The 22751-nt window shown below is 41.8% G+C and overlaps 1 protein-coding gene across 2 annotated transcripts in view; it reads left to right on the top strand.

Moving 5' to 3' along the window:
• The window catches only part of mgat5 (alpha-1,6-mannosylglycoprotein 6-beta-N-acetylglucosaminyltransferase), an 83083-nt gene that overhangs the window by 7786 nt on the left and 52546 nt on the right, over positions 1-22751 (top strand). For both annotated transcript variants that reach the window (XR_005638500.1, XM_039793492.1), the window contains exons 2-3: positions 5261-5739; positions 11919-12083. Coding sequence is in view for 1 of the 2 variants with exons in the window: in XM_039793492.1 (XP_039649426.1) it covers positions 5499-5739; positions 11919-12083 (406 nt within the window). In the remaining variant the exon portion in view is untranslated. The remainder of the gene's footprint in view (positions 1-5260; positions 5740-11918; positions 12084-22751) is intronic.

The raw sequence follows: 22751 nt of genomic DNA, 5'->3' as shown, positions 1-22751 counted from the left end.
TTACTGAATCCTGCAGGTATTTGTTAGTCTGAACAGGTATTTCTGGAAACTAGAAAAAACAAGGTTCTACTTTGATATGTAAATGCTTGGTCAGGGGTTGCTCTGTTTGCCTTTTAAACCAGAAATTTGACTGAACTTTGTCTGGAACTTTCAACTGAACTGGATTTATTTTTGTTTCTTGGTAATCAGTGTGTCGGTCTTCCACTTTGCAGAGTCTATTAGTTAGTGTATTCTGAAGGATATTTGGTGCCTTGGAGACGTTCTTGTATCAGTCCCCCGATTTATACTTTTTTAAGTAACATTGTCATAGATTTATTTAGAAGTTTTGAATAGTTTATATTTGTTTTTGATTTTAGATCATTTCACTTTAACATGAATTAGTCTTTCCTGTTGATCACCCAGATTTCCACTCTTATTTTGGTAAAGATAGACTTTACAATCGAACAATTAACACACAAAATAAACAGTTTTCATTAAGAACACAGTGAGAGAACTGTGAAGCAGGACCCAGGAAACCTATTGAAACCAAATCTGTAACTTCAGAATGTGAATTATGGCATCACTTTGAAATGAGCAAACTTTTCCTTTTCCTTATGTGTGATTTTCTTTTTCCGTCAGTCACAGTTATCGTATCCATCTTTTAAAATAATGTTTCTGTTATTTCCTTGCGAGGGAGTAGTGGGCATATCAGTACTATAGTGTGGTTGGTACTTGAAACTGAAAAATAAATGCAATTTTAGAGCTGAAATTTCAGCTCTGTTGTCCCTAACAGGAAAAAGGCCTTGGTAGCAGATTTGAGAGGACAGTGATTCCTCCCAGGCTTGAATGATTTAATTGTTTCTGTCTTCACCGCCTCTTGAAGCCTCAGGGTATTGTGCGCTGCTACTTTTTGCCCAACAATGGAAAAAAAATCATTCAGAAGGTTGTTAAGTTATCATCTCAAGTTGCGAGAGTCATATATTCTGCAACCTTTGCTGGCTGTCAACCCAGTTTCACAGGGCTGTTGCTGCTGAGAGCCAGAGGGCTCCCTGCCAGACAAATTAAGATCTGAATTAGCAACCAGAAGGTAAGTGAGAGGAGATACTGTATGCTCTGCTTGGGGGGGGGCCTGTGATTGGAAAGTTTCCTAACAAAGGAGTGATGTCGCGTGATGAGTTTCAGTGTTAGATAAGATGGATTGACACAGTAAATCAGGCTCGAACAGAAAGCCAGCTCTGACTGAGAATGTGTCTATTCAGAAACTGAAGCAGCAGAGTCAATGTTCTGTGTAGGTTTTGGCTCGTGCGCCTTACAGCGATGTACCACGGGGTATTCTGAGCAGCGTTCCTCTCCAATAAACAGCCCTGAAGCCTCCTATCCTTGTCGGCGCCCAACTAGCGTGTGCTGCCAGCCTTTTCCTGCCTCTCCTCCAACAGAGTCCCAAGCAATGAGAAACATCCGATGTTATCAGCACTGCAGATTGCACAGCGTTACTGCCAAGGGCTTGTCTCATGAATTCACAGTGCAGGGCATCCCCCCCCCCACTGAAAGCCTTGTTTTGCACACATCACAAAGCAAATTAGAGCGAGTTAAATGTAGAAAAAAAAGATACAGGAATTAGCATTTTTCCTTCTTTTCCTTGTCTTAATTTTTGGATAGTAGACATGCTGCTTTATTAAAATGTATAAAAAGATCTCTGTCCGTGCAGGAAACAATGATAAGCCTTTGTCTTAAATGACTGAACAATTATGGTGTGTCATAACCTGCTGTGAGATTCCAGCCCTGTTGGAGGCTGCTTGCAGCTGTCTCTGACCTATTTATGAAGCTGATGGATGGAAGGTGAAAAGAGCCTTTTGTGTTGCTGCCTTTTGTGTTTCTTGGGAAGGTGCTGATGATTTTCTGCCCACAGTTTGATGCTGCTGATATAACCATCTTTGCTGTGCCTCATTCTGAACAATGGCTGCTTAGATTGGAGAAAAATATTCAAAATTAAAGAACAATAGTAAACAATGGTTCAAATATGGACCGGTGCAGGTATTTTGTTTGTGTCCAGTGTACTGTTGGGATTCTTGTAATGTTGCATGCATCTATGGAGGCGTCTGTGGTCCTGACCTGGTTAGAGCCCATTTGAAAGAGCATAAGAAAGACGCAGCTCAAAAGCAAGGCTGCAGAAATCCCCTCCCCACACGTAGCCTCATTTACAGCTACGGTGGTTGAATGCAGATGAGAGAACACCTAACATCTTTTTCTTTTGGCTTGATATGCATGCTGGATAGACTTGTTTTTTCGTATTGTTGCTTAATAAGCCCATAGGCATTTGTTTAGTTGTGCAGATTGCCTTCAGGGTTGTCAGTTAAAACTTGTTGAACCATTTAACAGCTTAACAAGTGCTGCAGTGCTGTGTCATTTTGCGTTACGGGCAAATGTTTGATGATTTTTGGCCAAATGTATTATCATTGGCATGGTTGTGTTCAATCAGCAATAAAGATTGCAAGCATGAAAATAGCAAATTACAGTTTAATGTTTACATGAATTAACCAACAAGGCCCCAGACCCCCACTGACACTGGCACTCTGGTGGTCTTTATTCTCACACATCTATAAAACTGCTCACACAGTAAAGGAAATGTGATTTGTGTTTAATATGCATGGCTTTTTTAGAATTATGTATATGTTTGTTCCCATCTGATTAAATACCTGTTAATAAAATGTTACGTATGGTAGTTGTTAATTTACAGCAGTGATAAGCAACCTCAAGAAATAAAAATGTGTTGTGGCAATTGCACTGATGAAATGGGAAGTTGTAGATGACGAACTTTGTTATACATGTCTGAAACAAACGGTACATGGTTAATTCCTGAGAGGGGTTTAGATGTAAATGAGACACTGGAAATGCAACAGTGAGGTGGTACAGCAGGACAAAGTGAAAGCTGCAACAACAGGAAACGAAGAAGAGCTTGTGGTTTGTGACGCAATCACTAACTGAATGTTAAACTGTGGCTCTATTTACCCTTTATTTCAAGTGTCTTGTATACACATAAGATACATTAAACCACCTCCAGAATTCAATCCATCTTGAATGCTTCTTAATATTCTCTGGTTCCAGCTTGTAAAATTCTATAATTTGTAGCTTTTCTCTGTTTTATATGATTGAAAAATTAAAGTGGCTATTTGTAATTTTCAGTTTGTGTTGATTCTAGCCCTAGTGATAGCCCTGTCCCAGTATCAGCCATAACTACAACAGATAACTTATACAATAAAATAAAAATACAATAGGCCTATATAAAGTAATCTCCTGCTACCTTTTACCTGGCTGGATATGCTAACACAGGTTTTTACGGTGTTACAAAGAAATCTGTGACCCTTCGGAATGCGTTACCGTAGAGCCGTTCTACCAGCCTTAAATCATTTTGTGACTTTGTGGGAAAAATCGGACCTGGGCAAAGGCATTAATAAAAACTATTTAAAAATAGCATTCTTTTCACTGTAAGTCTTGTTTGCTGTTACAGGTCATTTATGATCCTCAGATGAAAAATGACAAAAAACATTAACAATAAAAAGTTACATATAGTCACTTTAAGTCAGTTTTGGACTATTGGTTGGACAATATAAGCCATTTATGATCCTCAGATGAAAAATGACAAAAAACATTAACAATAAAAAGTTACATATAGTCACTTTAAGTCAGTTTTGGACTATTGGTTGGACAATATAAGCCATTTGTCAACATTGCCTTGGACTTGCAGAACTTGTCATGGCCGTATCACACTATTTTCTAGACTAAATGATTGACAGATTAATCAATATGCTTTCTTAAGATAAATGTTAATTGTAATCCTCCTTTTACTTGAAATTTACAATGACTAATTCACCTTGTCTCTGACCTTTTGCCTCCTACAGATTTTTCATTTAGTCGGAGTAAACAAGTAAAACCTTGACATTTAACATTTCAAACATACATGCTTAACCACAAAACACACACACACACACACACACACACACACACACACACACACACACACACACACACACACACACACACACACACACACACACACACACACAGTAAGAAGAACGGCTTCCTTCATTTGTCTAGCAGAAAATCCTGATGAACATTTAGCAAAAAATGTAAATGTATAACAGAAAATGCATGTATTTAATATTTTGTTTGTATGCTTGCTTGTCAGTGAGGAAGATAAATTGTAGGCTATCCAAATGTTTATATATTGAGGGAACTATAAACCCTCTTGCATAAATTCCGTACGGCCCCATCCATCACAAAGATTACCGCGTTTGGGAGAGACAAGGCTGTTCTGTGTGTGTAGCCTCTCTTTCAAGAGGAGAATTCAAGTTTAAATTACTTTTGAAGATCTTATCTTGTTTTTAGCCAGTATTGGTTTCACATCAGACATAATCTAGACAACCTTTCTTTTCATACTTATGTCATATTTTGAAAGAGAAGATTTGAGTTGGATGTGGCCCTATCTAATAGGTTTCTTTCCCCAAGTTTTCTCCGCATACTCAGCCTGGATCACTATACTGTATGCCTCCATTCAACCCCTCCTATCCAGTCAAATGAACACAGTTTGGTGTGTCAATTTCCTGCATGCATACCATAAGAGCTTCCACACACAGCGACCTCCAGTTCAGATACAGTGTGCCTCTGTGCTGCTGTGTGGTCTGCTGTAGTTATAAACTGGCTGCTCTGCTTAAAGTAACAGGCTGGAGATCTGTACAACACTCACGTCTAATACCTCCTGTTTGGTCACCCATTCATGGCTAGTTCCTCATTCTCTATAACCTATTCAAATGAACTTCATCATGCACTGTTTTTTAGCTGATGTCGCACGGTGCTTTATCACCTCTAGTGTCTGGTCATTGGCTGTGAAGTTATTTCTCACTCTTTTAAAATCCCTTGGTACCCTGCAGAATCCAAACACCTTGTTATGGCAGTTTAACCTCAGTGATGCATTACCTTATGTAGCAGGACATAAGGCTTCTGCTTGAAAGAAAGCCATATGACGATGTTATTTTGAGCTCTCGGATCTTGGAATCTGCATTTTTTTTTTTCTGTTTTTCTTTTATACTTTTATACTTCAGTTTCTCTGAGTTACTCTGTATTATGGCTAACACTGCGGTATAATTTTCCAATTATCAGTGTTTTTATTGTAATCATGTACGTGTGGGTTTGACTTAGGTGACGGAACTCCCTCATTGTCTGTGTTTAGCAACCAACTAACCACTCATCTTTCATTCCTCTCTGTCTGTCTTTTCTGCGGCAGGATGCAACAGGTCGGACTCAGTCCGCTGAGATGTTACTGAGCGATGAGGATGGGTCAGAGAAGGAAATCCCGTCGGTGAGGCAAACGAGCCGTGCGCCACACCCCAAAAACCACCACAGCTACACCGACTGACGCAGCCATGCCCCGCCTGCCCTCCTAAATCTCCTCCCCAGCTGCCATACCTCCCCTCGGTCAAATCAGAGTCACAGCAGCCCCAACAACTCCCTGTAAAGTCAGCATGGCTACACCCTTCCTGTGGAAGCTGTCATCCCAGAAGCTGGGCTTCTTCTTGGTCAGCTTTGGGTTCATCTGGGGCATGATGCTGCTGCATTTCACCATCCAGCAGCGAGCCAGCCATGAAAACAGCGCTGTGCTGAGGCAGCAGATCCTGGACCTCAGCAAGCGCTACATCAAGGCCCTGGCTGAGGAGAACCAAAGTGTCATGGATGGGCCCTATGTGGGTACCATGACCGCTTACGGTGAGTAGGCCAGCTCTCAAGCAGAGTTGTGTGTCCCAGAGGGGGCGTTCTCACAAGAAAATCATTAAAAACCCCTGACCTATCTGGTAGGTGGTACGCTCTCGTAAATGTGATGTGTACAGGTTCCTTTCCCAGGACTAGCCTGCTATTAGAAAAGCAAAATTAACATGTTAATTTATGCTGTATTAGCCATAACTGTTTTGATTTTCATAAGATCACTACCAGACACTAAAACAACAAGAGAGGTACCCTTTGATAGAGTTGGGATGTAGGGCTGGTCTTTGCTCCTCCTCTCTTTTTACATCTTCTTTGGGGGGGGTTTTTTTTTTTTTTTTTGTGCCCCTTTTTGGGGAAACAGCATGGGGCACCTGGTTCAATCAATCTACATAATACTGCAATAGCACAGGTCCAGGAGACCCATCAATAAGTTATTCATGCCATTAATAGACCTGTATGGCTCAATGGGAGGCTTCATTAGAAACCTGAGATTGGAATTGATTGTTCTCTAATGCCCAAAGAAACAACAGGATACAGTAAAGCTCCAGGAGATTAAAATCAGCTCCCAGAGAATGGAAAGAATATGCTGGAGTATGCAAAGAAACAAGTGCAATACTTGCTTAACTTATTTAAAGGTGCTGTACATTAGGGGCGTGCCATATCACACTAATCACTATAATACCGTAATCATTTTTAATATGGTTAAACAAATTCATAAAGAAATGATGGCAATATTCCGACTTGTTGACATTATTACGTCATACCGTTACGCACATCAACAACAAGCAAGACTGAAAGCCAAATTGCTACCGCCGGTTTAACATCAGTCATTGTCCTGTGTTCACGTTAATTCAAAATGGAAGAAAATCCCGGAGCTCGTCAGTCATCTAAAGGTAGTTTGGTTTCAAGAGGGCAGATGTGGAACAGACTACTATCCTTTGCAAAATATGCCACAAAACAATTGCTGCTAAAGGTAGCACTACCACAAATCTTTTCATCACTTAAAACACCACCCAGTGCAGAATATTACAGTCCAGCCAGCGTCTACGTCCAAAAAGACTCAAACTAGCCCCCACGGCGTTTAGAGGTACGTGTATGTACTGGGCTTTACGGTAAGAGCGTGCAAGAACTGACCTCAAAATAAAAGCTATCTTCCTGTCAACTGTGTGGCAATTTCACAGTCATTCAATAAGTGAGTCAGTCTGTCAATAATGAATGCATAAATAAAAATGCATAAATAAAACAAAATGAAAACTACTGCCTGCAAACTGTATTTCAGAGAAAATTTGAATTTCAATTGTGTGACTAATTAGTCACACTAAATAATAAAGAATACATTTCCAAAGACCAATGTGGCTTCATGACAGTACACCACCTCAGTGTCATTGAGAAACTTCCTGTTTCCACTGACCAATATTACTTCAAAATGATGGCAGCCTAAAAACATCGAGATATTATTTATACGCCAACCCACTATGAGGTAGCGCATACCGAAACTACTCTCAGCAGGCTGTACTTTCGGTTTACCTCGTCAGTATTGCTTGAGCCGCTTGAAGGAAATCAAACCTTGATTAATTAATCAAGTAATTTGTAATGTGTAATTCAATATGACCTGGTATTAATAACTTAAGATATAGAAGGAATAGTCTGTACAGCTATAATTCCCCAGACATATTTGGTTTTTTTTATCCATGAAGAGAAACTATGCCTGGATACAACATTTACACATGAGGAGTTATCCTCATCATTTATCATCCAGTCTGTAGATTTTCCTGTAACATGATCCACAGTCCCAGGGAACAGTGTCCTGTCCAGTCTGTTTTGTTCCCTTTTATGATGGATTGATTTTCATGGTGCTGCCGGAGCTGCAGCGCAGTCTGCTGACCGCCGTCCAATATCCCATCCAAATCCATTTCATGTCCTTGATTAGATAGGGAGGCAGCAAGATACTCCTGCTTCCTGAGCTCACTCACTTGGCCGCTGATATGCCCTGATACAATTTATAGAAACAGAGTTTCCTCCTTAGCTACCCGTAAATGAGCCATAAAGTCTTCATGCATTTGAATTTAATATTGTGTCTCCTGAAAGCCCATTTGTCAAGTCAATTTTATTTATATAGCCCAATATCACACAATCGCTTTTTTGCTCACAAAGTTTCATCTTCTTCATTACGTACAGTTTTAAATATTTACTAGAATCGTTTTCCCTGCTGATTGATCTACTGATAATTCTCTCGGCTAAAGGATTAGTTGTTTGCTCTTAAAAGGAGGACGGAAGAATCTTCCTATAGGTCTTTAGTCCAAGAGAGAGCAGCACTATTCAATATCGAGGAGATTCCAGGAGTTGACCTGTCAGTCACTAAACATGTCTCTCCACCTGAAGCCTGTCTCGAGGCGGTCTGTCATACCATCTTCTTCCTCCACAGTAAAATCAATTGTGACACGGAGATGATCTTTCCTTTTCCACCGCCCCGGAAAAACTGAGCCGTGCAGCCGGGGCGTGACACGCCACCTGAAAACTGTGTCCTGTTACCGCACAGTTCAGCAGCTATTGTGGATTTCTTTTGTGGCGTGGACACATATCACACTAGTCTCTGCCTCGGCCTGCTCCGTCAGAATTCAGGAGAATGAAGCTGCCCACAGCGAGGACCGGGTGTGGTCCAATTTCTGGTCTAATCCTCTCCCTCCTCTTTATGTTGGACGGTCATTGTGTACTCCTTCCGCTAGCTGTTATATTACGTTTAAGATATGGAGACCCCTGATAGGCTGGGTTAAAGCGGATGACCATACACAATAGGAATCACTGATGAATGCCTTGGGCTTATGTTCCCGTGTAATCACTTCTTTTTAATGCTCATGGGCTTAAGGAAAAATCCCAGATCATTGTGCATCTATATTATCTTATATGACACTATTATTAAAAGCAAAGTGAAGTTCAGTGTGTTTGCCGCTCCAGGATTTGTTTTGCAACTGTATCGCCTCGCTAGGAAATATTGAGACAGGCAGAAATGTGTCCCTAGGTGTGCTATTACTCATCTGGTTACCTGGCAGCAGTATTGGTGTACAGAATGATAAGTCAAAGCATTATTCACAATGCAATGGATGTTTTTCTAACACACTGGCTAATGAAGCGCTCTGATTTAAAGTCTCCCATTTAATTATTGTAAAACATGAGAACATTTTCTGCTCTCCTAACAATTTATTACACAGATACAGAACATGCACACATCTTTTTACGCAATGTGTATTCTCTTTTACATTCTTATTTCTATCCAGAGTGCTGCTTCTGATTGTAAATGCAAGTGCAAGAAAGAACTGAAGCCAATTACTGTTTACATATCTTTGTCTCTGCTATAGTAAAGCAAGTTGACATTTGCTAAGGTACGAGCTAAGGTATTAAACAGGCCTTGCTGGAGAATCTGTCTGATGTACAGCCTGAAGTCAGTGGGCACAGTCCTATATGCCAGGGGTAAACAGAGGGGGCATTAACTCTGGGCTCACCCCCTTTTTATAAATTATGTTCAGCCCAATCGCTGGGCAAGGCCGTTGCTCCAAAGCTTTCCGTTTGGTTTCTTTCTGGTCTCACTGCACTGCTCTCTGTGCTTCTGCTCCTCCCAGCACACAGCTCGTCCAAAATCAGACAAATGCTCTGGCATTTCTCTTCACATGAATCAGGCTGGTGTGCTCTGCCAGGCCTCGTTGCGCCCTTGCCAATCTCTCTGACGTGATGAAAACTGGCGTGTCAAATGCATCGCGCTAAGGGAAAATGTGGCAACGGTTTGTGATAGACAAACTGCAATTATCATCATCTGATGAAAGCACGCTTGGTGTACTCTGGATCACTTCTGCACACATGTAAGCCAGTGCATGATGATATAATATACTATGAGGTTGATGATTATGACAGAGCTCTTTGCTGCAGACAAATAGCATGTTGCTGGGAACATAATGTGTTGTTATACTCTATATACCGGTTACAGCAGCTCAAAACAACTTAACGTTTCTTTGCAAATGTAATCGCAATTGCTGCCGGTTGCAGAATCAGACATTACCACAAGAAATAAGGCCAACAAATGCCATGCCTCATTACTGGTCGGCGTCCCTCCTGCCTGTTCCCTGTCCCTTAGCTGTGTCCTATGCGAATAATAATATGTCCACAGAAATGCATAGACTCAAATTAAACCGCAAGGCTACTTGCAAAGTTGCTGCAGCTCCAGTTTTACATTTAAATGAGCCTTAAGCTGACTGTGTGAAATCCACATGCTTGTAGTGGGAGATGAAAAGTCCACATTGTGGTTGAGCAAGGGTCCCCATGTATGTATTCACTGTGATGATAGTAAAAGAATTGGAAGCTTTTCCTTTGTCAGAATTTGGAGCGTTATTGCTCAGTTAATCAGATACAGATAGATCTTCAACTGGGAGAATCCAGGGGCCAGTTGGAAGTAGCAATAGCTGCTAGCCCTAGCATTACTTGCCTGATGTTGACTGCTCTTTTCGATAACTTTGCCGTCAGCGCACACGTCGCCTGCTTAATTGAATATTTGAGTGTTTCCAAAACTGCTAAATACAATGTAAATATTAGGCAGACATGTATTTATGTGTGGATATGTTGTGGTTGGCTTGAAGCAGGTATGTGACTTGGGAAGCAAAAATCACTTTTTCATCCATCCATCCATCTTCGTCCGCTTATCCAGTGTCGGGTCGCGGGGGGAGCAGCTCCAGCAGGGGACCCCAAACTTCCCTTTCCCGAGCAACATTAACCAGCTCCGACTGGGGGATCCCGAGGCGTTCCCAGGCCAGGTTGGAGATATAATCCCTCCACCTAGGCCTCCTCCCAGCTGGACGTGCCTGGAACACCTCCCTAGGGAGGCGCCCAGGGGGCATCCTTACCAGATGCCCGAACCACCTCAACTGGCTCCTTTCGACGCAAAGGAGCAGCGGCTCTACTCCGAGCTCCTCACGGATGACTGAGCTTCTCACCCTATCTCTAAGGGAGACGCCAGCCACCCTCCTGAGGAAACCCATTTCGGCCGCTTGTACCCTGGATCTCGTTCTTTCGGTCATGACCCAGCCTTCATGACCATAGGTGAGGGTAGGAACGAAAACTGACCGGTAGATCGAGAGCTTTGCCTTCTGGCTCAGCTCTCTTTTCGTCACAACCGTGCGATAGATGTAATGTAATACCGCACCCGCTGCGCCGATTCTCCGACCAATCTCCCGCTCCATTGTCCCCTCACTCGCGAACAAAACCCCAAGGTACTTGAACTCCTTCACTTGGGGCAAGGACTCTTCCCCTACCTGGAGAAGGCATTCCATCGGTTTCCTGCTGAGAACCATGGCCTCCGATTTAGAGGTGCTGATCCTCATCCCAACCGCTTCACACTCAGCTGCGAACCGATCCAGTGAGTGCTGAAGGTCACAGGCCGATGATGCCATCAGGACCACATCATCTGCAAAGAGCAGCGATGAGATCCCCAGCCCACCGAACTACAGCACCCTCCCCACCCCGACTACACCTGATATCCTGTCCATAAATATTACAAACAGGATTGGTGACAAAGCGCAGCCCTGGCGGAGGCCAACCCTCACCTGAAACGAGTCCGACTTACTGCCGAGAACCCGGACACAGCTCTCACTTTGGTCGTACAGAGATTGGATGGCCCTGAGTAGAGACCCCCTCACCCCATACTCCCGCAGCACCTCCCACAGTATCTCCCGGGGGACCCGGTCATACGCCTTCTCCAAATCCACAAAACACATGTAGACCGGTTGGGCATACTCCCAGGCTCCCTCCAGGATCCTTGCGAGAGTGAAGATCTGGTCCATTGTTCCACGACCAGGACGGAATCCGCATTGTTCCTCCTCAACCCGAGGTTCGACTATCGGCCGAACCCTCCTTTCCAGCACCTTGGAGTAGACTTTACCAGGGAGGCTGAGAAGTGTGATAAAAATCAATCTTTTTTTGACAGCCATATTGATGTTTTTTCTGGATTTCATGCTGAATATGGGTCAGTTCTGATATTCTGTATTAATGTAGCCAAACCGCTGACTCTTGTTTTACCCCTATATCCTAAAGCACTGCAGGGCACCTGACAGGTTTAATTTATTCTAGTTTTCTTGTGGGAAAATAAAAAAATCATTTCACAACTACTTAAATAATCTGATTCACATTCTTACTTGCAGATTTGAAGAAGACTCTTGCAGTGCTGCTGGATAACATCATGCTGAGGCTTGGCAAGCTAGAGTCCAAGGTGGAAAACATCTACAACGGCACAGGGGGCAACCTGACCAACGGCACCAGCACTGCCACGCCCAGCGCCACAAATTCAGAAAAAGTCAACGTGGCAGGTATGTATTCCATTTTCGCTTTGTAGTGTAGTGTTTGTGTGCATGTCGTGGTGAGGTGAGGTGGTAAGGGAAGGATTTGTCTTAAGTCTTTCATAAAGGCAGACATTTCAGCCCAGAGGATTGGAGCTCAAAGAGAAAACTCACGCTCTCTCAACATCTCTCAGAAAGTCCTTAATCGAATGAACTGTGACTCATGTATCGGCAGGTTTTATACGGTTTCTTTTTCCAGAGAACCCCTGTTGTTCAGGGTATGAAAGTACACAGTAAACCTATAGTAGCTAAGACCAATTAAAGAAATGAGGATAAGCTGATTGTGGCTGTTTTCTATGACCCTTGTTTCATTTAAAAAAAATTCCCATTGGGAAAAACATTCCCGAGACATACAACCAACCAAACTCTGCCAGTATTGCACAGTGCACACCGTGCACTTTATAGAACCAGACCGCATCTTTGGACATAATTCAAATAAGGCCTCTGTTCACGCTGCATGACCCTTTTATTTGTTTTCATTGATTTTCCTGCCAGCTTTTAGATGATGAATTCAGCCCAGTTGAGAGAGCGAGGTGTTGGTTTTTATTGGATCCTGGGACTTGCTCTCAGTTGTTTGCACAGCATTAAACCGTAAGAATGTGGAATCTGTGCTCTGAGGCAAATTATGCAGAATAATATTAGGCTGATTGAGTTGTATATAATAGAGCTAATCTAAATGACAGCTGCTGCACTGCCATTTTTGATCAAATGTGGGCACCGCCTTTGTAACTTTTTCTCTTTTTAAGACCTTGAGTTGAATGGGTATAAGTTGGCCTGGTTAATGAACATAAGCATCATATGAAAGTGATTATTATCAAGACAATTGACGTCATATACAGCACTCTGACTGTCGTGATGACTCTGATAAAAATCAAATTTTCTTGGTATTGTGTGTATATATGCTTTTTCTATGAAAAGGTAAACCACTGATGCCACATCCTTTCTGAAACACCTAGCATCGTGTCTGTCTTGTTTAATCTTGGTGACTCTGTAACAGTCATTTAGTCTGGCTTACTTCATCCTGATGTAATATGTTTGAGATAAATTAAAGAGCTGCTGGTGAAGTAATGACTTCTTAGAACTGAATATCTTTTGGATTTTGGATGCTGGGTTTTCTGAAGATGTCCCCTTAGAAACTGTGATTGGCATTTGTCACTACTTTCTTACATTTTATAGGCCAAACGATTAACTAACATAATCAGCACATTAATCCATGATGAAAATAAATAATATTGTAAAATAAGGTTTTATTAGAATACATAAAAACAAAACAATACAAAAATCTAAAAGTTAAATAGGTAGGTTTAATTGTATAAAATCCAGTTATAAAAAGACCAATGTTGGCAGCCTAGCCTGCTGTACACACTGTCTCCTCAGGCCGTGTGTACAGGTGTTGGTCCTCTGTCTGGTCTCAATCCGTCCATTGTGGACTCGAGAGATGAGACACTAATCTCACACCATTGTCTGGGCTGCTCTTCGCTTGAGCTCCTGTGTTGTGGAGCGATAGTACCTGGACCTGTGACTCATGTCAATAAACCTGCAGTGCCATGTTCGCTTAAAACTTCCAGCAGTACCCTTGAGAGACAACATTCGGATCGTGAATGCAGGTCAAGCTGACAAAGCGGCGACTACATCTCTCTTGGCAACAAACTAAAGGGCCCAGCACTCCAGAGTCTCCATTGGAGCATGCCCCCTGTCTTGGAGTGGGTGGCAGCCAGGGCTATTGCCAACTCCTCTAGTGCTCCTCCCTGACTGGAAGGCAATTACAGAGATAAGAATCTGGACAGTGAGGGGAACACGCCTGGCTTTCAGAGAGGCTTCTATCAAGATGGAGCTGAGCAGCAGCCCTGGGACTGCACTGTTTCCACCTCGATTGTATACATTTTCTTAGCCAAAGACCTTCTGGACCAAACGTGGATTTTTGCAGTGTTCACAGTTTATTCCTGGCTTTTGTAACTAATTTACATTTCTTATGCATGCAAACAGGGCGAGGGAAACTCAGAGTACTGTAGAGTAGAATGCTGTGACCTTTGGTGGCTAATACCATCACACCTTTTTACCTGACAAGGATGAACCTGTTCTGAAAAACTTTTTGTTTTGCATTTTAACTGAGGCCCTCAGTGAAATTCTAAAACATTCAAATGTTTTTTCCACCCAGGTCAAAGAGGCTTTTCAGCTCAGTGACTGCTCAGAAACAAATGCCGGTCAATTCACTTGAATACTCGTTGTCTCATGTGACAGAAACACACAAACGCATACAAGAGTTCACATTATCTGCATTGTTGGTGGACAGAAGTAATTAGACAGTGTAATTTGTTTCTTTCTCGTTTTCCTTCTTCCCTATGCTAGCTCTCTGAAATCCCACATTGCACAAATATGGTCAAGGCTATTTTGAAACAAAAACATTAACGGATGCCCCAAATGTTTAGGGACACTTCCCAAAGCCTCTGATGACCTGCATACAGTGCTGAAATTACATTTTGCACTACATCTTTTGGTTCATCACAAGTTCATCACACACTCCACAACAGAGCTTCATACTGTGCCTCATGTTGATGTGTGATCAGTGTAGCAGCTACTGTGAGTCCAACTTTCCCTCTGCTACTACCTCCTGCTGTTGTAAACTAACAGCTGTGTACACACTGTGGAACACAGCTTCTTTTTTGTGATTGGTCATCTCACAAAAATGTGGCCCGCTCTCATTGCTTTACAGTCACACTCCATTGTGTGTGAAAAAAAGGTGTCCACATGCCATGTTTTTTATTTGCCGCAATGCAAGCTCTGTCTATGCTCAGGAATAGCTTCGGCCTTGTGTGCTGTTGGATTTAGCCAAGGACAAGAGGCACACAAGCTTCTCATTGGATCAAAACAAGTAAATTTGGCCTTGGTTTCTGCGTAGCTGGAGGCAGATGGGACTTGGTCCAACAGCAGTCTGTGACGCCTTGTCTTGCCGTCTCTCGCTGATGTGGCTGATCAACCTCGCCAGCAGTGTTTCATCTGTGGGTCAGCCCGTGGTGTGGAAATGTAATCTCCTACACACACAAACACCCAGGCGTAGGGACAGGTGTAATGAATGGTCAGGTGAGAATTTGCATCCATATAACTGGCCCTCGCGTCCCTCTTTCTCTATTTTGTTCCCTCCACGATATACAGTATTTCTTCACAGAGACAGTTTAGGGCATCTTCACTGCTTTGTCTCTTTCAGCTATTGAACCGCTTGCATCTCTGTTTGCCATTCACAGTGAAAGTTGAGATCCAAGGTTTCAATGTCAACAAAGGAAAGGGACAAGGACAGGGTTTCTGCTGCAGATTACACGTGTCCTGGTTACCTCATGATTTCATTGGTCCATGCACTTTATTTCCAGTTTAAACATTCAGCTGAGGTCCGTACAGTATCTAACTTAAAGTGATGGTTCGGAGTAATTCACCCTAGGGTCCTTTGCACCATGACCTCGAGCCAAACACCCCCCCAGAAGCTTTTTTCACCTGGGTCTAACATTGGGAGAGTTAGCGTAGAGTAGCGTTATCAGCTGAATAGCTTAGCGCAGGGGCTAATGGACCCACGTTTGTATCTCGTAAGTTACCCCACTTAATAATGCCCGAAATGATACCAAACGTCTACAAGTAGTACAAATAGGTTATACTCTCATAAAACGATGGATTGGAAAGTTTGTAAGTACACCAGAAGTTTATGTAAATAACACTTGCCTGCTGGCTTCTGCTCTCTGCTGTTGTTGTTGCTGTAAGTTATAGGGGCGCCGGCGTCTACAAATTACAACACCGAAAAGAGATGCAACAAAAATATTTTTTAATTTAACTTTTTTTTTTTAAGTAAGTGCTGTAGTATAACTAGCAGGAGACAAGTAATAATTGAGGTAAGTTTGGAGACATTACCTTATTTAATCATTAAATTAATAAGTATTTTTGTTGTATCTCTTTTCGGTGTAGTAATTTATAGACGGCCCTAAGCACTCGTCTAACTGCAGGTAGCAGCAGCAGCAGCAGCAGCAGCAACAGAGAGCAGAAGAGAGCAGGCAAGTGTTCATAAATTTCTGGTGTACTTACAAACTTTCCAATCCATCGTTTTATGAGAGCATAACCTATTTGTACTAGTGTAGACGTTTGGTATCATTTCGGGCATTATTAGTGGGGTAACTTACAAGATACAAACTTGGTTCCATTAGCCCCTGCGCTAAGCTATTCAGCTGATAACGCTACTCTAGCTAACTCTCCCAATGTTAGACCCAGGTGAAAAAAGCTTCTGGGGGGGTGTTTGGCTCGAGGTCATGGTGCAAAGGACCCTAGGGTGAATTACTCCGAACCATCACTTTAAAAGGAGAGCAAGAAGGTTGATTTCAGTTTTACACTGAGGGACTCTTTTCCTGCAAAACCTAATACAGTGAATTTATGAACAATCGCATACAATTACCTTTTTAATGCTGAAAACATTTTGTGGGGCCCTCTTAGATTGAGAGCAGACTCTGTAGTCTCTATTAGCTTTGTTCTTGGGGGCCTTGATACTTCTTCAGTGTACAGATCAATACTAATAAAGTACACACAAACCCTCTCAGTGCAAATAAGTTGCTGCGTTGGTGTCTGCCCCACACACTTTCAAACAAACTCTCATGAATCCTGACACACAGGATTTTTTTTATTTTTTTAAAAAAAAAATTTTATAACTGTATGTTGCAGCAACACACTACTATAAATAGACACAGTTACTAAAGTTAATTAGAGATTGCTTATATCCATTTTTCTTTTTCTTGCAGATTATTAGCCATGGTTGATTTGACTGGGTCAGTGGCGACATATACAATGCCTTTCCTGTGGCTGCTTCAGAATCAAAGCCACCCTGTTTTTCACCAGTCGAGCGCTTTTAATTTAAAGCAGCTGCAGTTGGAAATGTTACATTTGCATTAGAGGTGGCTTGATGCAGTGAGGCTGGCTGTCAATAAGTAGATAGAATTGTGCTGAATTACATACATGCAACGTTTCCTGTAAATCCCCTGTATGTGTAAAGTGAATGGTGGACTCCACCACTAACAATAAAAACTACTATATAAAAGGTTATCATTGAATGTAAATGCATAAAAATAGAGTTTGATTTCAGGAAAGCATTTTGTTAAGCAGTTTGACTTTAATGTTCATGTCTAACTTGCTACAGTAATCATTGTGTAGGATATGTAGCTTGATGCAGTTTGAAACCATTCAAATGCCTCCAACCAGGGTTTGTGTTAATGTAAATGACAGTACTGTGACACAGTGAGTTAAAATCTACAGAGGTAAAAAAATAAAAACCTCATGTTTGAAGCACAGGCAAATATGAGACCTGAATCTTGATGCCTTTGATGTGGAGATCTGGAGTGGAAGTGTTTCTCAGCTCCACAGCCTACACTTGTGCTTACCTGCCTGTTTAAGAACGTGACGTGACAAAGTAGAGAGGACTGAGCCTCCCCAGACCAACAGACAACAAGCACAGACAGGCTCCTCCACTGTGTGTGTGTGTGTGTGTGTGTGTGTGTGTGTGTGTGTGTGTGTGTGTGTGTGTGTGTGTGTGTGTGTGTGTGTGTGTGTGTGTGTGTGTGTGTGTGTGTGTGTGTGTGTGTGTGTGTGTGTGTGTGTGTGTGTGTGTGTGTGTGTGTGTGTGTGTGTGTGTGTGTGTGTGTGTGTGTGTGTGTGTGTGTGTGTGCCTGTCCCTTAGAGATCCCTCCCATATGGAGTGCATCAGATCTACTTATAGCAGTGTTGTAAACAAAACTGCAAGAAAAGTGCAGACAGCTTTGCTTTCATTAAGTTTTCTGCCTGACACTGCGTAGAGCCTGGGCATGCTTTCTGAGGCATTGTTGACGGGGCTCGTGGGATTGACACACAGTTAGCTTTGAGTATGTAATACTTCCACATTAAATCACACTCATTCCACATCTTCTCGAGGTAAAACATTCCCTCAAATCCCCCCCAGAATGTTGGCACCAGATATGAAGGTATACAAAATATTTTAAATGTAACTCCATAGCCATGTAAGGCGCTGTTGTTTATCTTAAAGATGAACTGAGAATCTCTAGAATTTCTAGCAGCACTCTGCTTCTTCTTCATACAATTCATACCAGAGATAGCAGTGTGATTCCAGCTGCTGTTAAGACACTGAGCAGATTCATTTGGATTTAAGGCATTTTAGTGGTTACTGAGGAAGGAATGTACAATCAAGTTCAATTGTTGAATGTCTTGAACTAGGTTTGTGTTTTTCTGTGCATTTTTAATATAGTTATTTCAGTTTATTGCTTATTTATTTTATTGTTTGAAAATCTAAAAATGTAGTTCATGTAATTGCTGCCTCGTTTCTTTTTTTTTACATGGGGAAACCAAAAATGTACATTTAAAAAATGGAAAGGAATGCATCTTGCTATTCAATATCATTTTACAATGTTGTGCAATGACAGTTAAGGAATTCTATTTTATCTTGCAGTAAAATAATACATCAACATAGTCATTGTCTGTTCCAAGGAGAGTCTGGTGGAAGAGCATTTTCCAAATTTAAAATTTTTAAAGTAATTTCTTTCTTTAGAATTCATTATTCAATAGCTATAATGTTTAAGGTCCAGCAGTTGTAGTCTGTAAAAGTGACACTGGCCCTTCTGTCTTTTAAAAGGGAGTGATTTTTTTGAAGGTCTCTGTTTAGTCGATCATTGGTCTAAACTCCTCCGTTCTTCTGTGGTGTATGAAATAACAATTATCACAATTGATACTGCAGTGTTTCTTCACTGAAACAAAGGGTTAGAGCTAGCTGCAGCATGACAACAATTAAATGAAAGCGTTTTGCTAATCATCTGTAAATCATTTTGAATCGGTCAAATCAGAAGTGAGTTGAAGCCCATGCCTTGAGGAGGTAGGGGTGGGCTGGGAGGAACATCTGGGTCTAACACACCATTGGCTGGAACATGCACCCCACTTTTTCAGAGACTCTATCCGTCTTTTGTTTTCCCTCCCTCCTTCAGTTCGATTCAGTGGCTGTTTTGCAGGGACTCCGCCGATCATGGAATTTCAAAGATGCAATTCTGGGGTGTGTTTTGAACATGAACGTAAGGGTTATACATTAGAGATATGGTTGGGAAGCCCAGCAAATAAATCCACAGTGTTGCCAAAGCAAAGGAAATAAGAATATATGCTATCCTTTCCCTCTTGCAGGTTTTCTGCATCTCTGCATACTGTATGGCTTCTCTTTGTATGCTGCACTCCATTTCCCTCTGAATCCTATATCCTCCATTGTCTCCTCTTCCTCCGTGCCAGCATTGTTGTTGTGCTGATTAAAGCCACAGCCCCCGGCCCTGTATATTCTGCATTGCCTCCTTCTACCAAATATCAGCCGTTTCCCCAGGCTTTTTTTTGGAATCCACATGCGCACACACACTGTGTATATAATATACACAAACATCCTCCTGCATCTTACTTTCATTCAGCTAATTTTTTTTCAGGCAAGAGTAGCAGGATCCACATCTGAGGATAGAGCAGCAGATGCAGGCACACTTGAACTGAGAGTAGAGATGCAAAGATGCACTTGCACACAGTGACTCACAAGTGTATAATCTTACATACATGTTCATATATGTATTCTAAGCTCCCATGCATTCACACTTTACATGGAGCTAAAAATATAAATTGTTGCAGCTCTTTGGTTCTCAAGCTGCTTCGCTCATGACAACACACCACTGCCGTGCCCATGATTCAAACTAAAGCACATTTTCTCACTTCGCTGTTGACAGGATATACACATGTCTGGCAGGTTTCTGAAGTTTTCTTTCAGAGGAAATGGAACATTTTCATGAAACCTGTATGTAGCTGTTTTTAGTTTAGAGACAATGTCAACAATTCTCGGTTTCATTTAAAGTCCCTCTCATCACAACAACAGCCTAAAGCTGTAGATTTCCACCATTTGTCCAAATCAACAGTGGAACGATAGTCATAGCTCTGCATGGATGGGAGCTACTCAAGGTTTTCTGGCTGCCTTTTGTCCTTGCTGCAAAATCTGAATCTTCCTCTTGGATATTTTCGGAGAGAACAGTGGGCCGATCAGATTGCCCGAGCACAAAAATGGGACTGATTATAGCCAGACGCTGTGCTCTTTGTAGCAGAGGAAGGGAGAGAAAGAGGAAACTCGACGTGGGCTGGAGAGCGGGGTTACATGGGGGAAATTTGGATTTGTTGTTTTGCCTGAAGGACTTCACTGTGGAACACTTGTGTAGACCAGAGACAGTGCGAGGCATGTGTTTTGACCAGCCTCAAACACGTGCCCCTCGCACTGGGAAGCCCCTCTGGTGTGTGTTACCCTGCTGTGTGCCTTCAGGTGGCAGGGCCTAGACAAGTGGTTTGGAGTTTTCATCTGACATGTACAGTAAAATCTCCCAACACACACGCACTCATGTAGTATAAGAGAAACAGTTGGACTGGAATAGTGCCTGTATTGTTTGTTAATTTTGGCTGAGTTTACATTTGACCATGTGTCATTTTATCTCCTGTCCTTCTCCAATACGATGACATACAATTTCCTCTTCTTTTCATGAGCTATTTTTATGTTCTTCACCTCTACTCCCCTCAGATGAGCTGCTAAAAGTGACAAGGAAGTTATTGAGAATGTTTCTAAAGGGCATGGGATAAACCGAAACTATCTCTGCACCTGGTGTCAGTATGACAAAGTGAGAATAGTTGGTCCTAACTATCGTATCGTATCTGTGGAATTAACTTAGTTTCCGGCTATAACCTGCTCCGGAGCAGGTTCAGTTCAGAGCAGAGGGTTTCAAACTGTGAGGTTTAGAAATCATAGAAATAAGACGCTCCGTATAACTCCAGAACTTTCCTTATAATCATCAGGTTTTTAGGTTTTCTTCAGTATCAAAGTTATCCAGTGATAGTTCACTGTACATCCATGGATACACTGCAAACAGGACGTTTTGTTAGCGAACTCTGCAAACTTTTAATGCTGCCAAAACAAATATAGGCTAAATATAACTGACTCAAGTTGCAGCCCATAGCATAACTCACTGACTACATGGTGACACATTTCCTGTTTACATCCCCCCTGTAGTTATAAAATATTACTAATGGATTCTACAGTAATTAAAACTCTGCATTCCTTTCTGCTTTGTTAGCAGGAACAAACTTACTTTTAACTGTTATTATTCAGAATAATTATGTAATTAAAAAGCACCAAAATGTCACTATGGAAAATAATACTGAATATGTTCACATGAAGTTATAGGATAGGAAAATCACAGCTTTGTGATACCAGTTATGCAGGATTGCCAGTGTTGGACTCGTTAAGGCGGTTCAACCCAAGAGACTCAGAATTAGTAGAACTTTCTTTGTGATACAGGCCTAACTTCTCTCCACCTGCACAGCTGTTGATGCTCTGTGGCGAAGAGGACACCGTCCATCAGCCAGCCTGCCTACTGTCTAATTGATGAGCTGCTGCAGAGATTCACACACAAACTAAACACACACAAACTCACACACTGATTCTTCTGCTTCTTCTTACAAAAGTGCATCTAAAATTAGTGCTTCTAAGCCAGTGGATCAGAGGACACAGAGATAAGGAAAGCTGCACTTTTCACCCCTTTTTATTTATATTTTTCAAGCTTTCAACTCCACAGAATCGTCATGGTGACACTTAACACTTCATTTACTTTAAAACCACGTTGGTTCATTGCTGAGGTGTCTTTAGAAAACCGTACTGTAGAGTACTTACGTAATTGTCACAAAACGCTCATAACCTTTCTCTTTAGATTTAGTTAGTGTCATACATTTTCGGTGTCCACTAACCTAACTGTGTCATTGAAGCTGGGCCTTGGCAGATTTCCTGTTATTTGAGGGAATGTTTTTAGTTAAGTGTGCCTGAGAACGAAATCAATGAGAGTGAGAGAGAAGAGGAAAAAGAGAGCGAGAGAAGTACACAAGAGAAAGAATAACATAAACCAGATGTCCTCAATCCAATTCTGGAGTTGTCAAATTTCACATTACCTCATAGACTTGGATATACACACTCAGGGAGGGAGAGGGAAAATAACCTTGTGTGTAATATCACTTATTGTTCAGAGATGATACTATATTTAAGGGCTATCGGATGGCCAACACTGTGTGCTAGGAACTGGCTAATGGTGACCTCAGTGCTGCGAGAGGCCCTTTGAATGATCTCATCTGTTTTTCTCTGAACATTACATTTCAGAACACTTCTTAATGCGACTTTTTTACCTCCATTATTTTTTACTTTAATATGCCTCTATATCATTTTACCTTGTGGTGGTATCTTGGTTAAAAATGAACTGTTCATGTTTGCCTTTATTTGATTGTCAAAGAACTTTGCTTGAACTGCTGTTAGAATATTATTTAAAGAAGGTTTGGCATTGTAACTTTACTGTTTGTGTCCCTCTGCCTTGGTTTCTTTGTTACTGTTTGCACAACAGAGGTGTGGTTTGGTGCTTGGCTCATCGCCCCACATCATCGCTTCAGCGTGTCAGTCAAACCTCTCGTCACCCTATTCATTGCCACACTGTATGTTTGACAGCAAATACGTAGCTGCTTCAGTGTGCCCACGCCTCCCTGTGAATTTTCCTGGTCAGTAAAAGATTTGCTAAAGCTCCATGACGCTCT

The sequence above is a fragment of the Perca fluviatilis genome, chromosome 24, assembly GCF_010015445.1.
Source record: "Perca fluviatilis chromosome 24, GENO_Pfluv_1.0, whole genome shotgun sequence".
Lineage (NCBI taxonomy): Eukaryota > Metazoa > Chordata > Actinopteri > Perciformes > Percidae > Perca > Perca fluviatilis.
The sequence above is the reverse complement of the archived record's forward strand: the minus strand, read 5'-3'. Positions and strand labels throughout refer to the sequence as shown.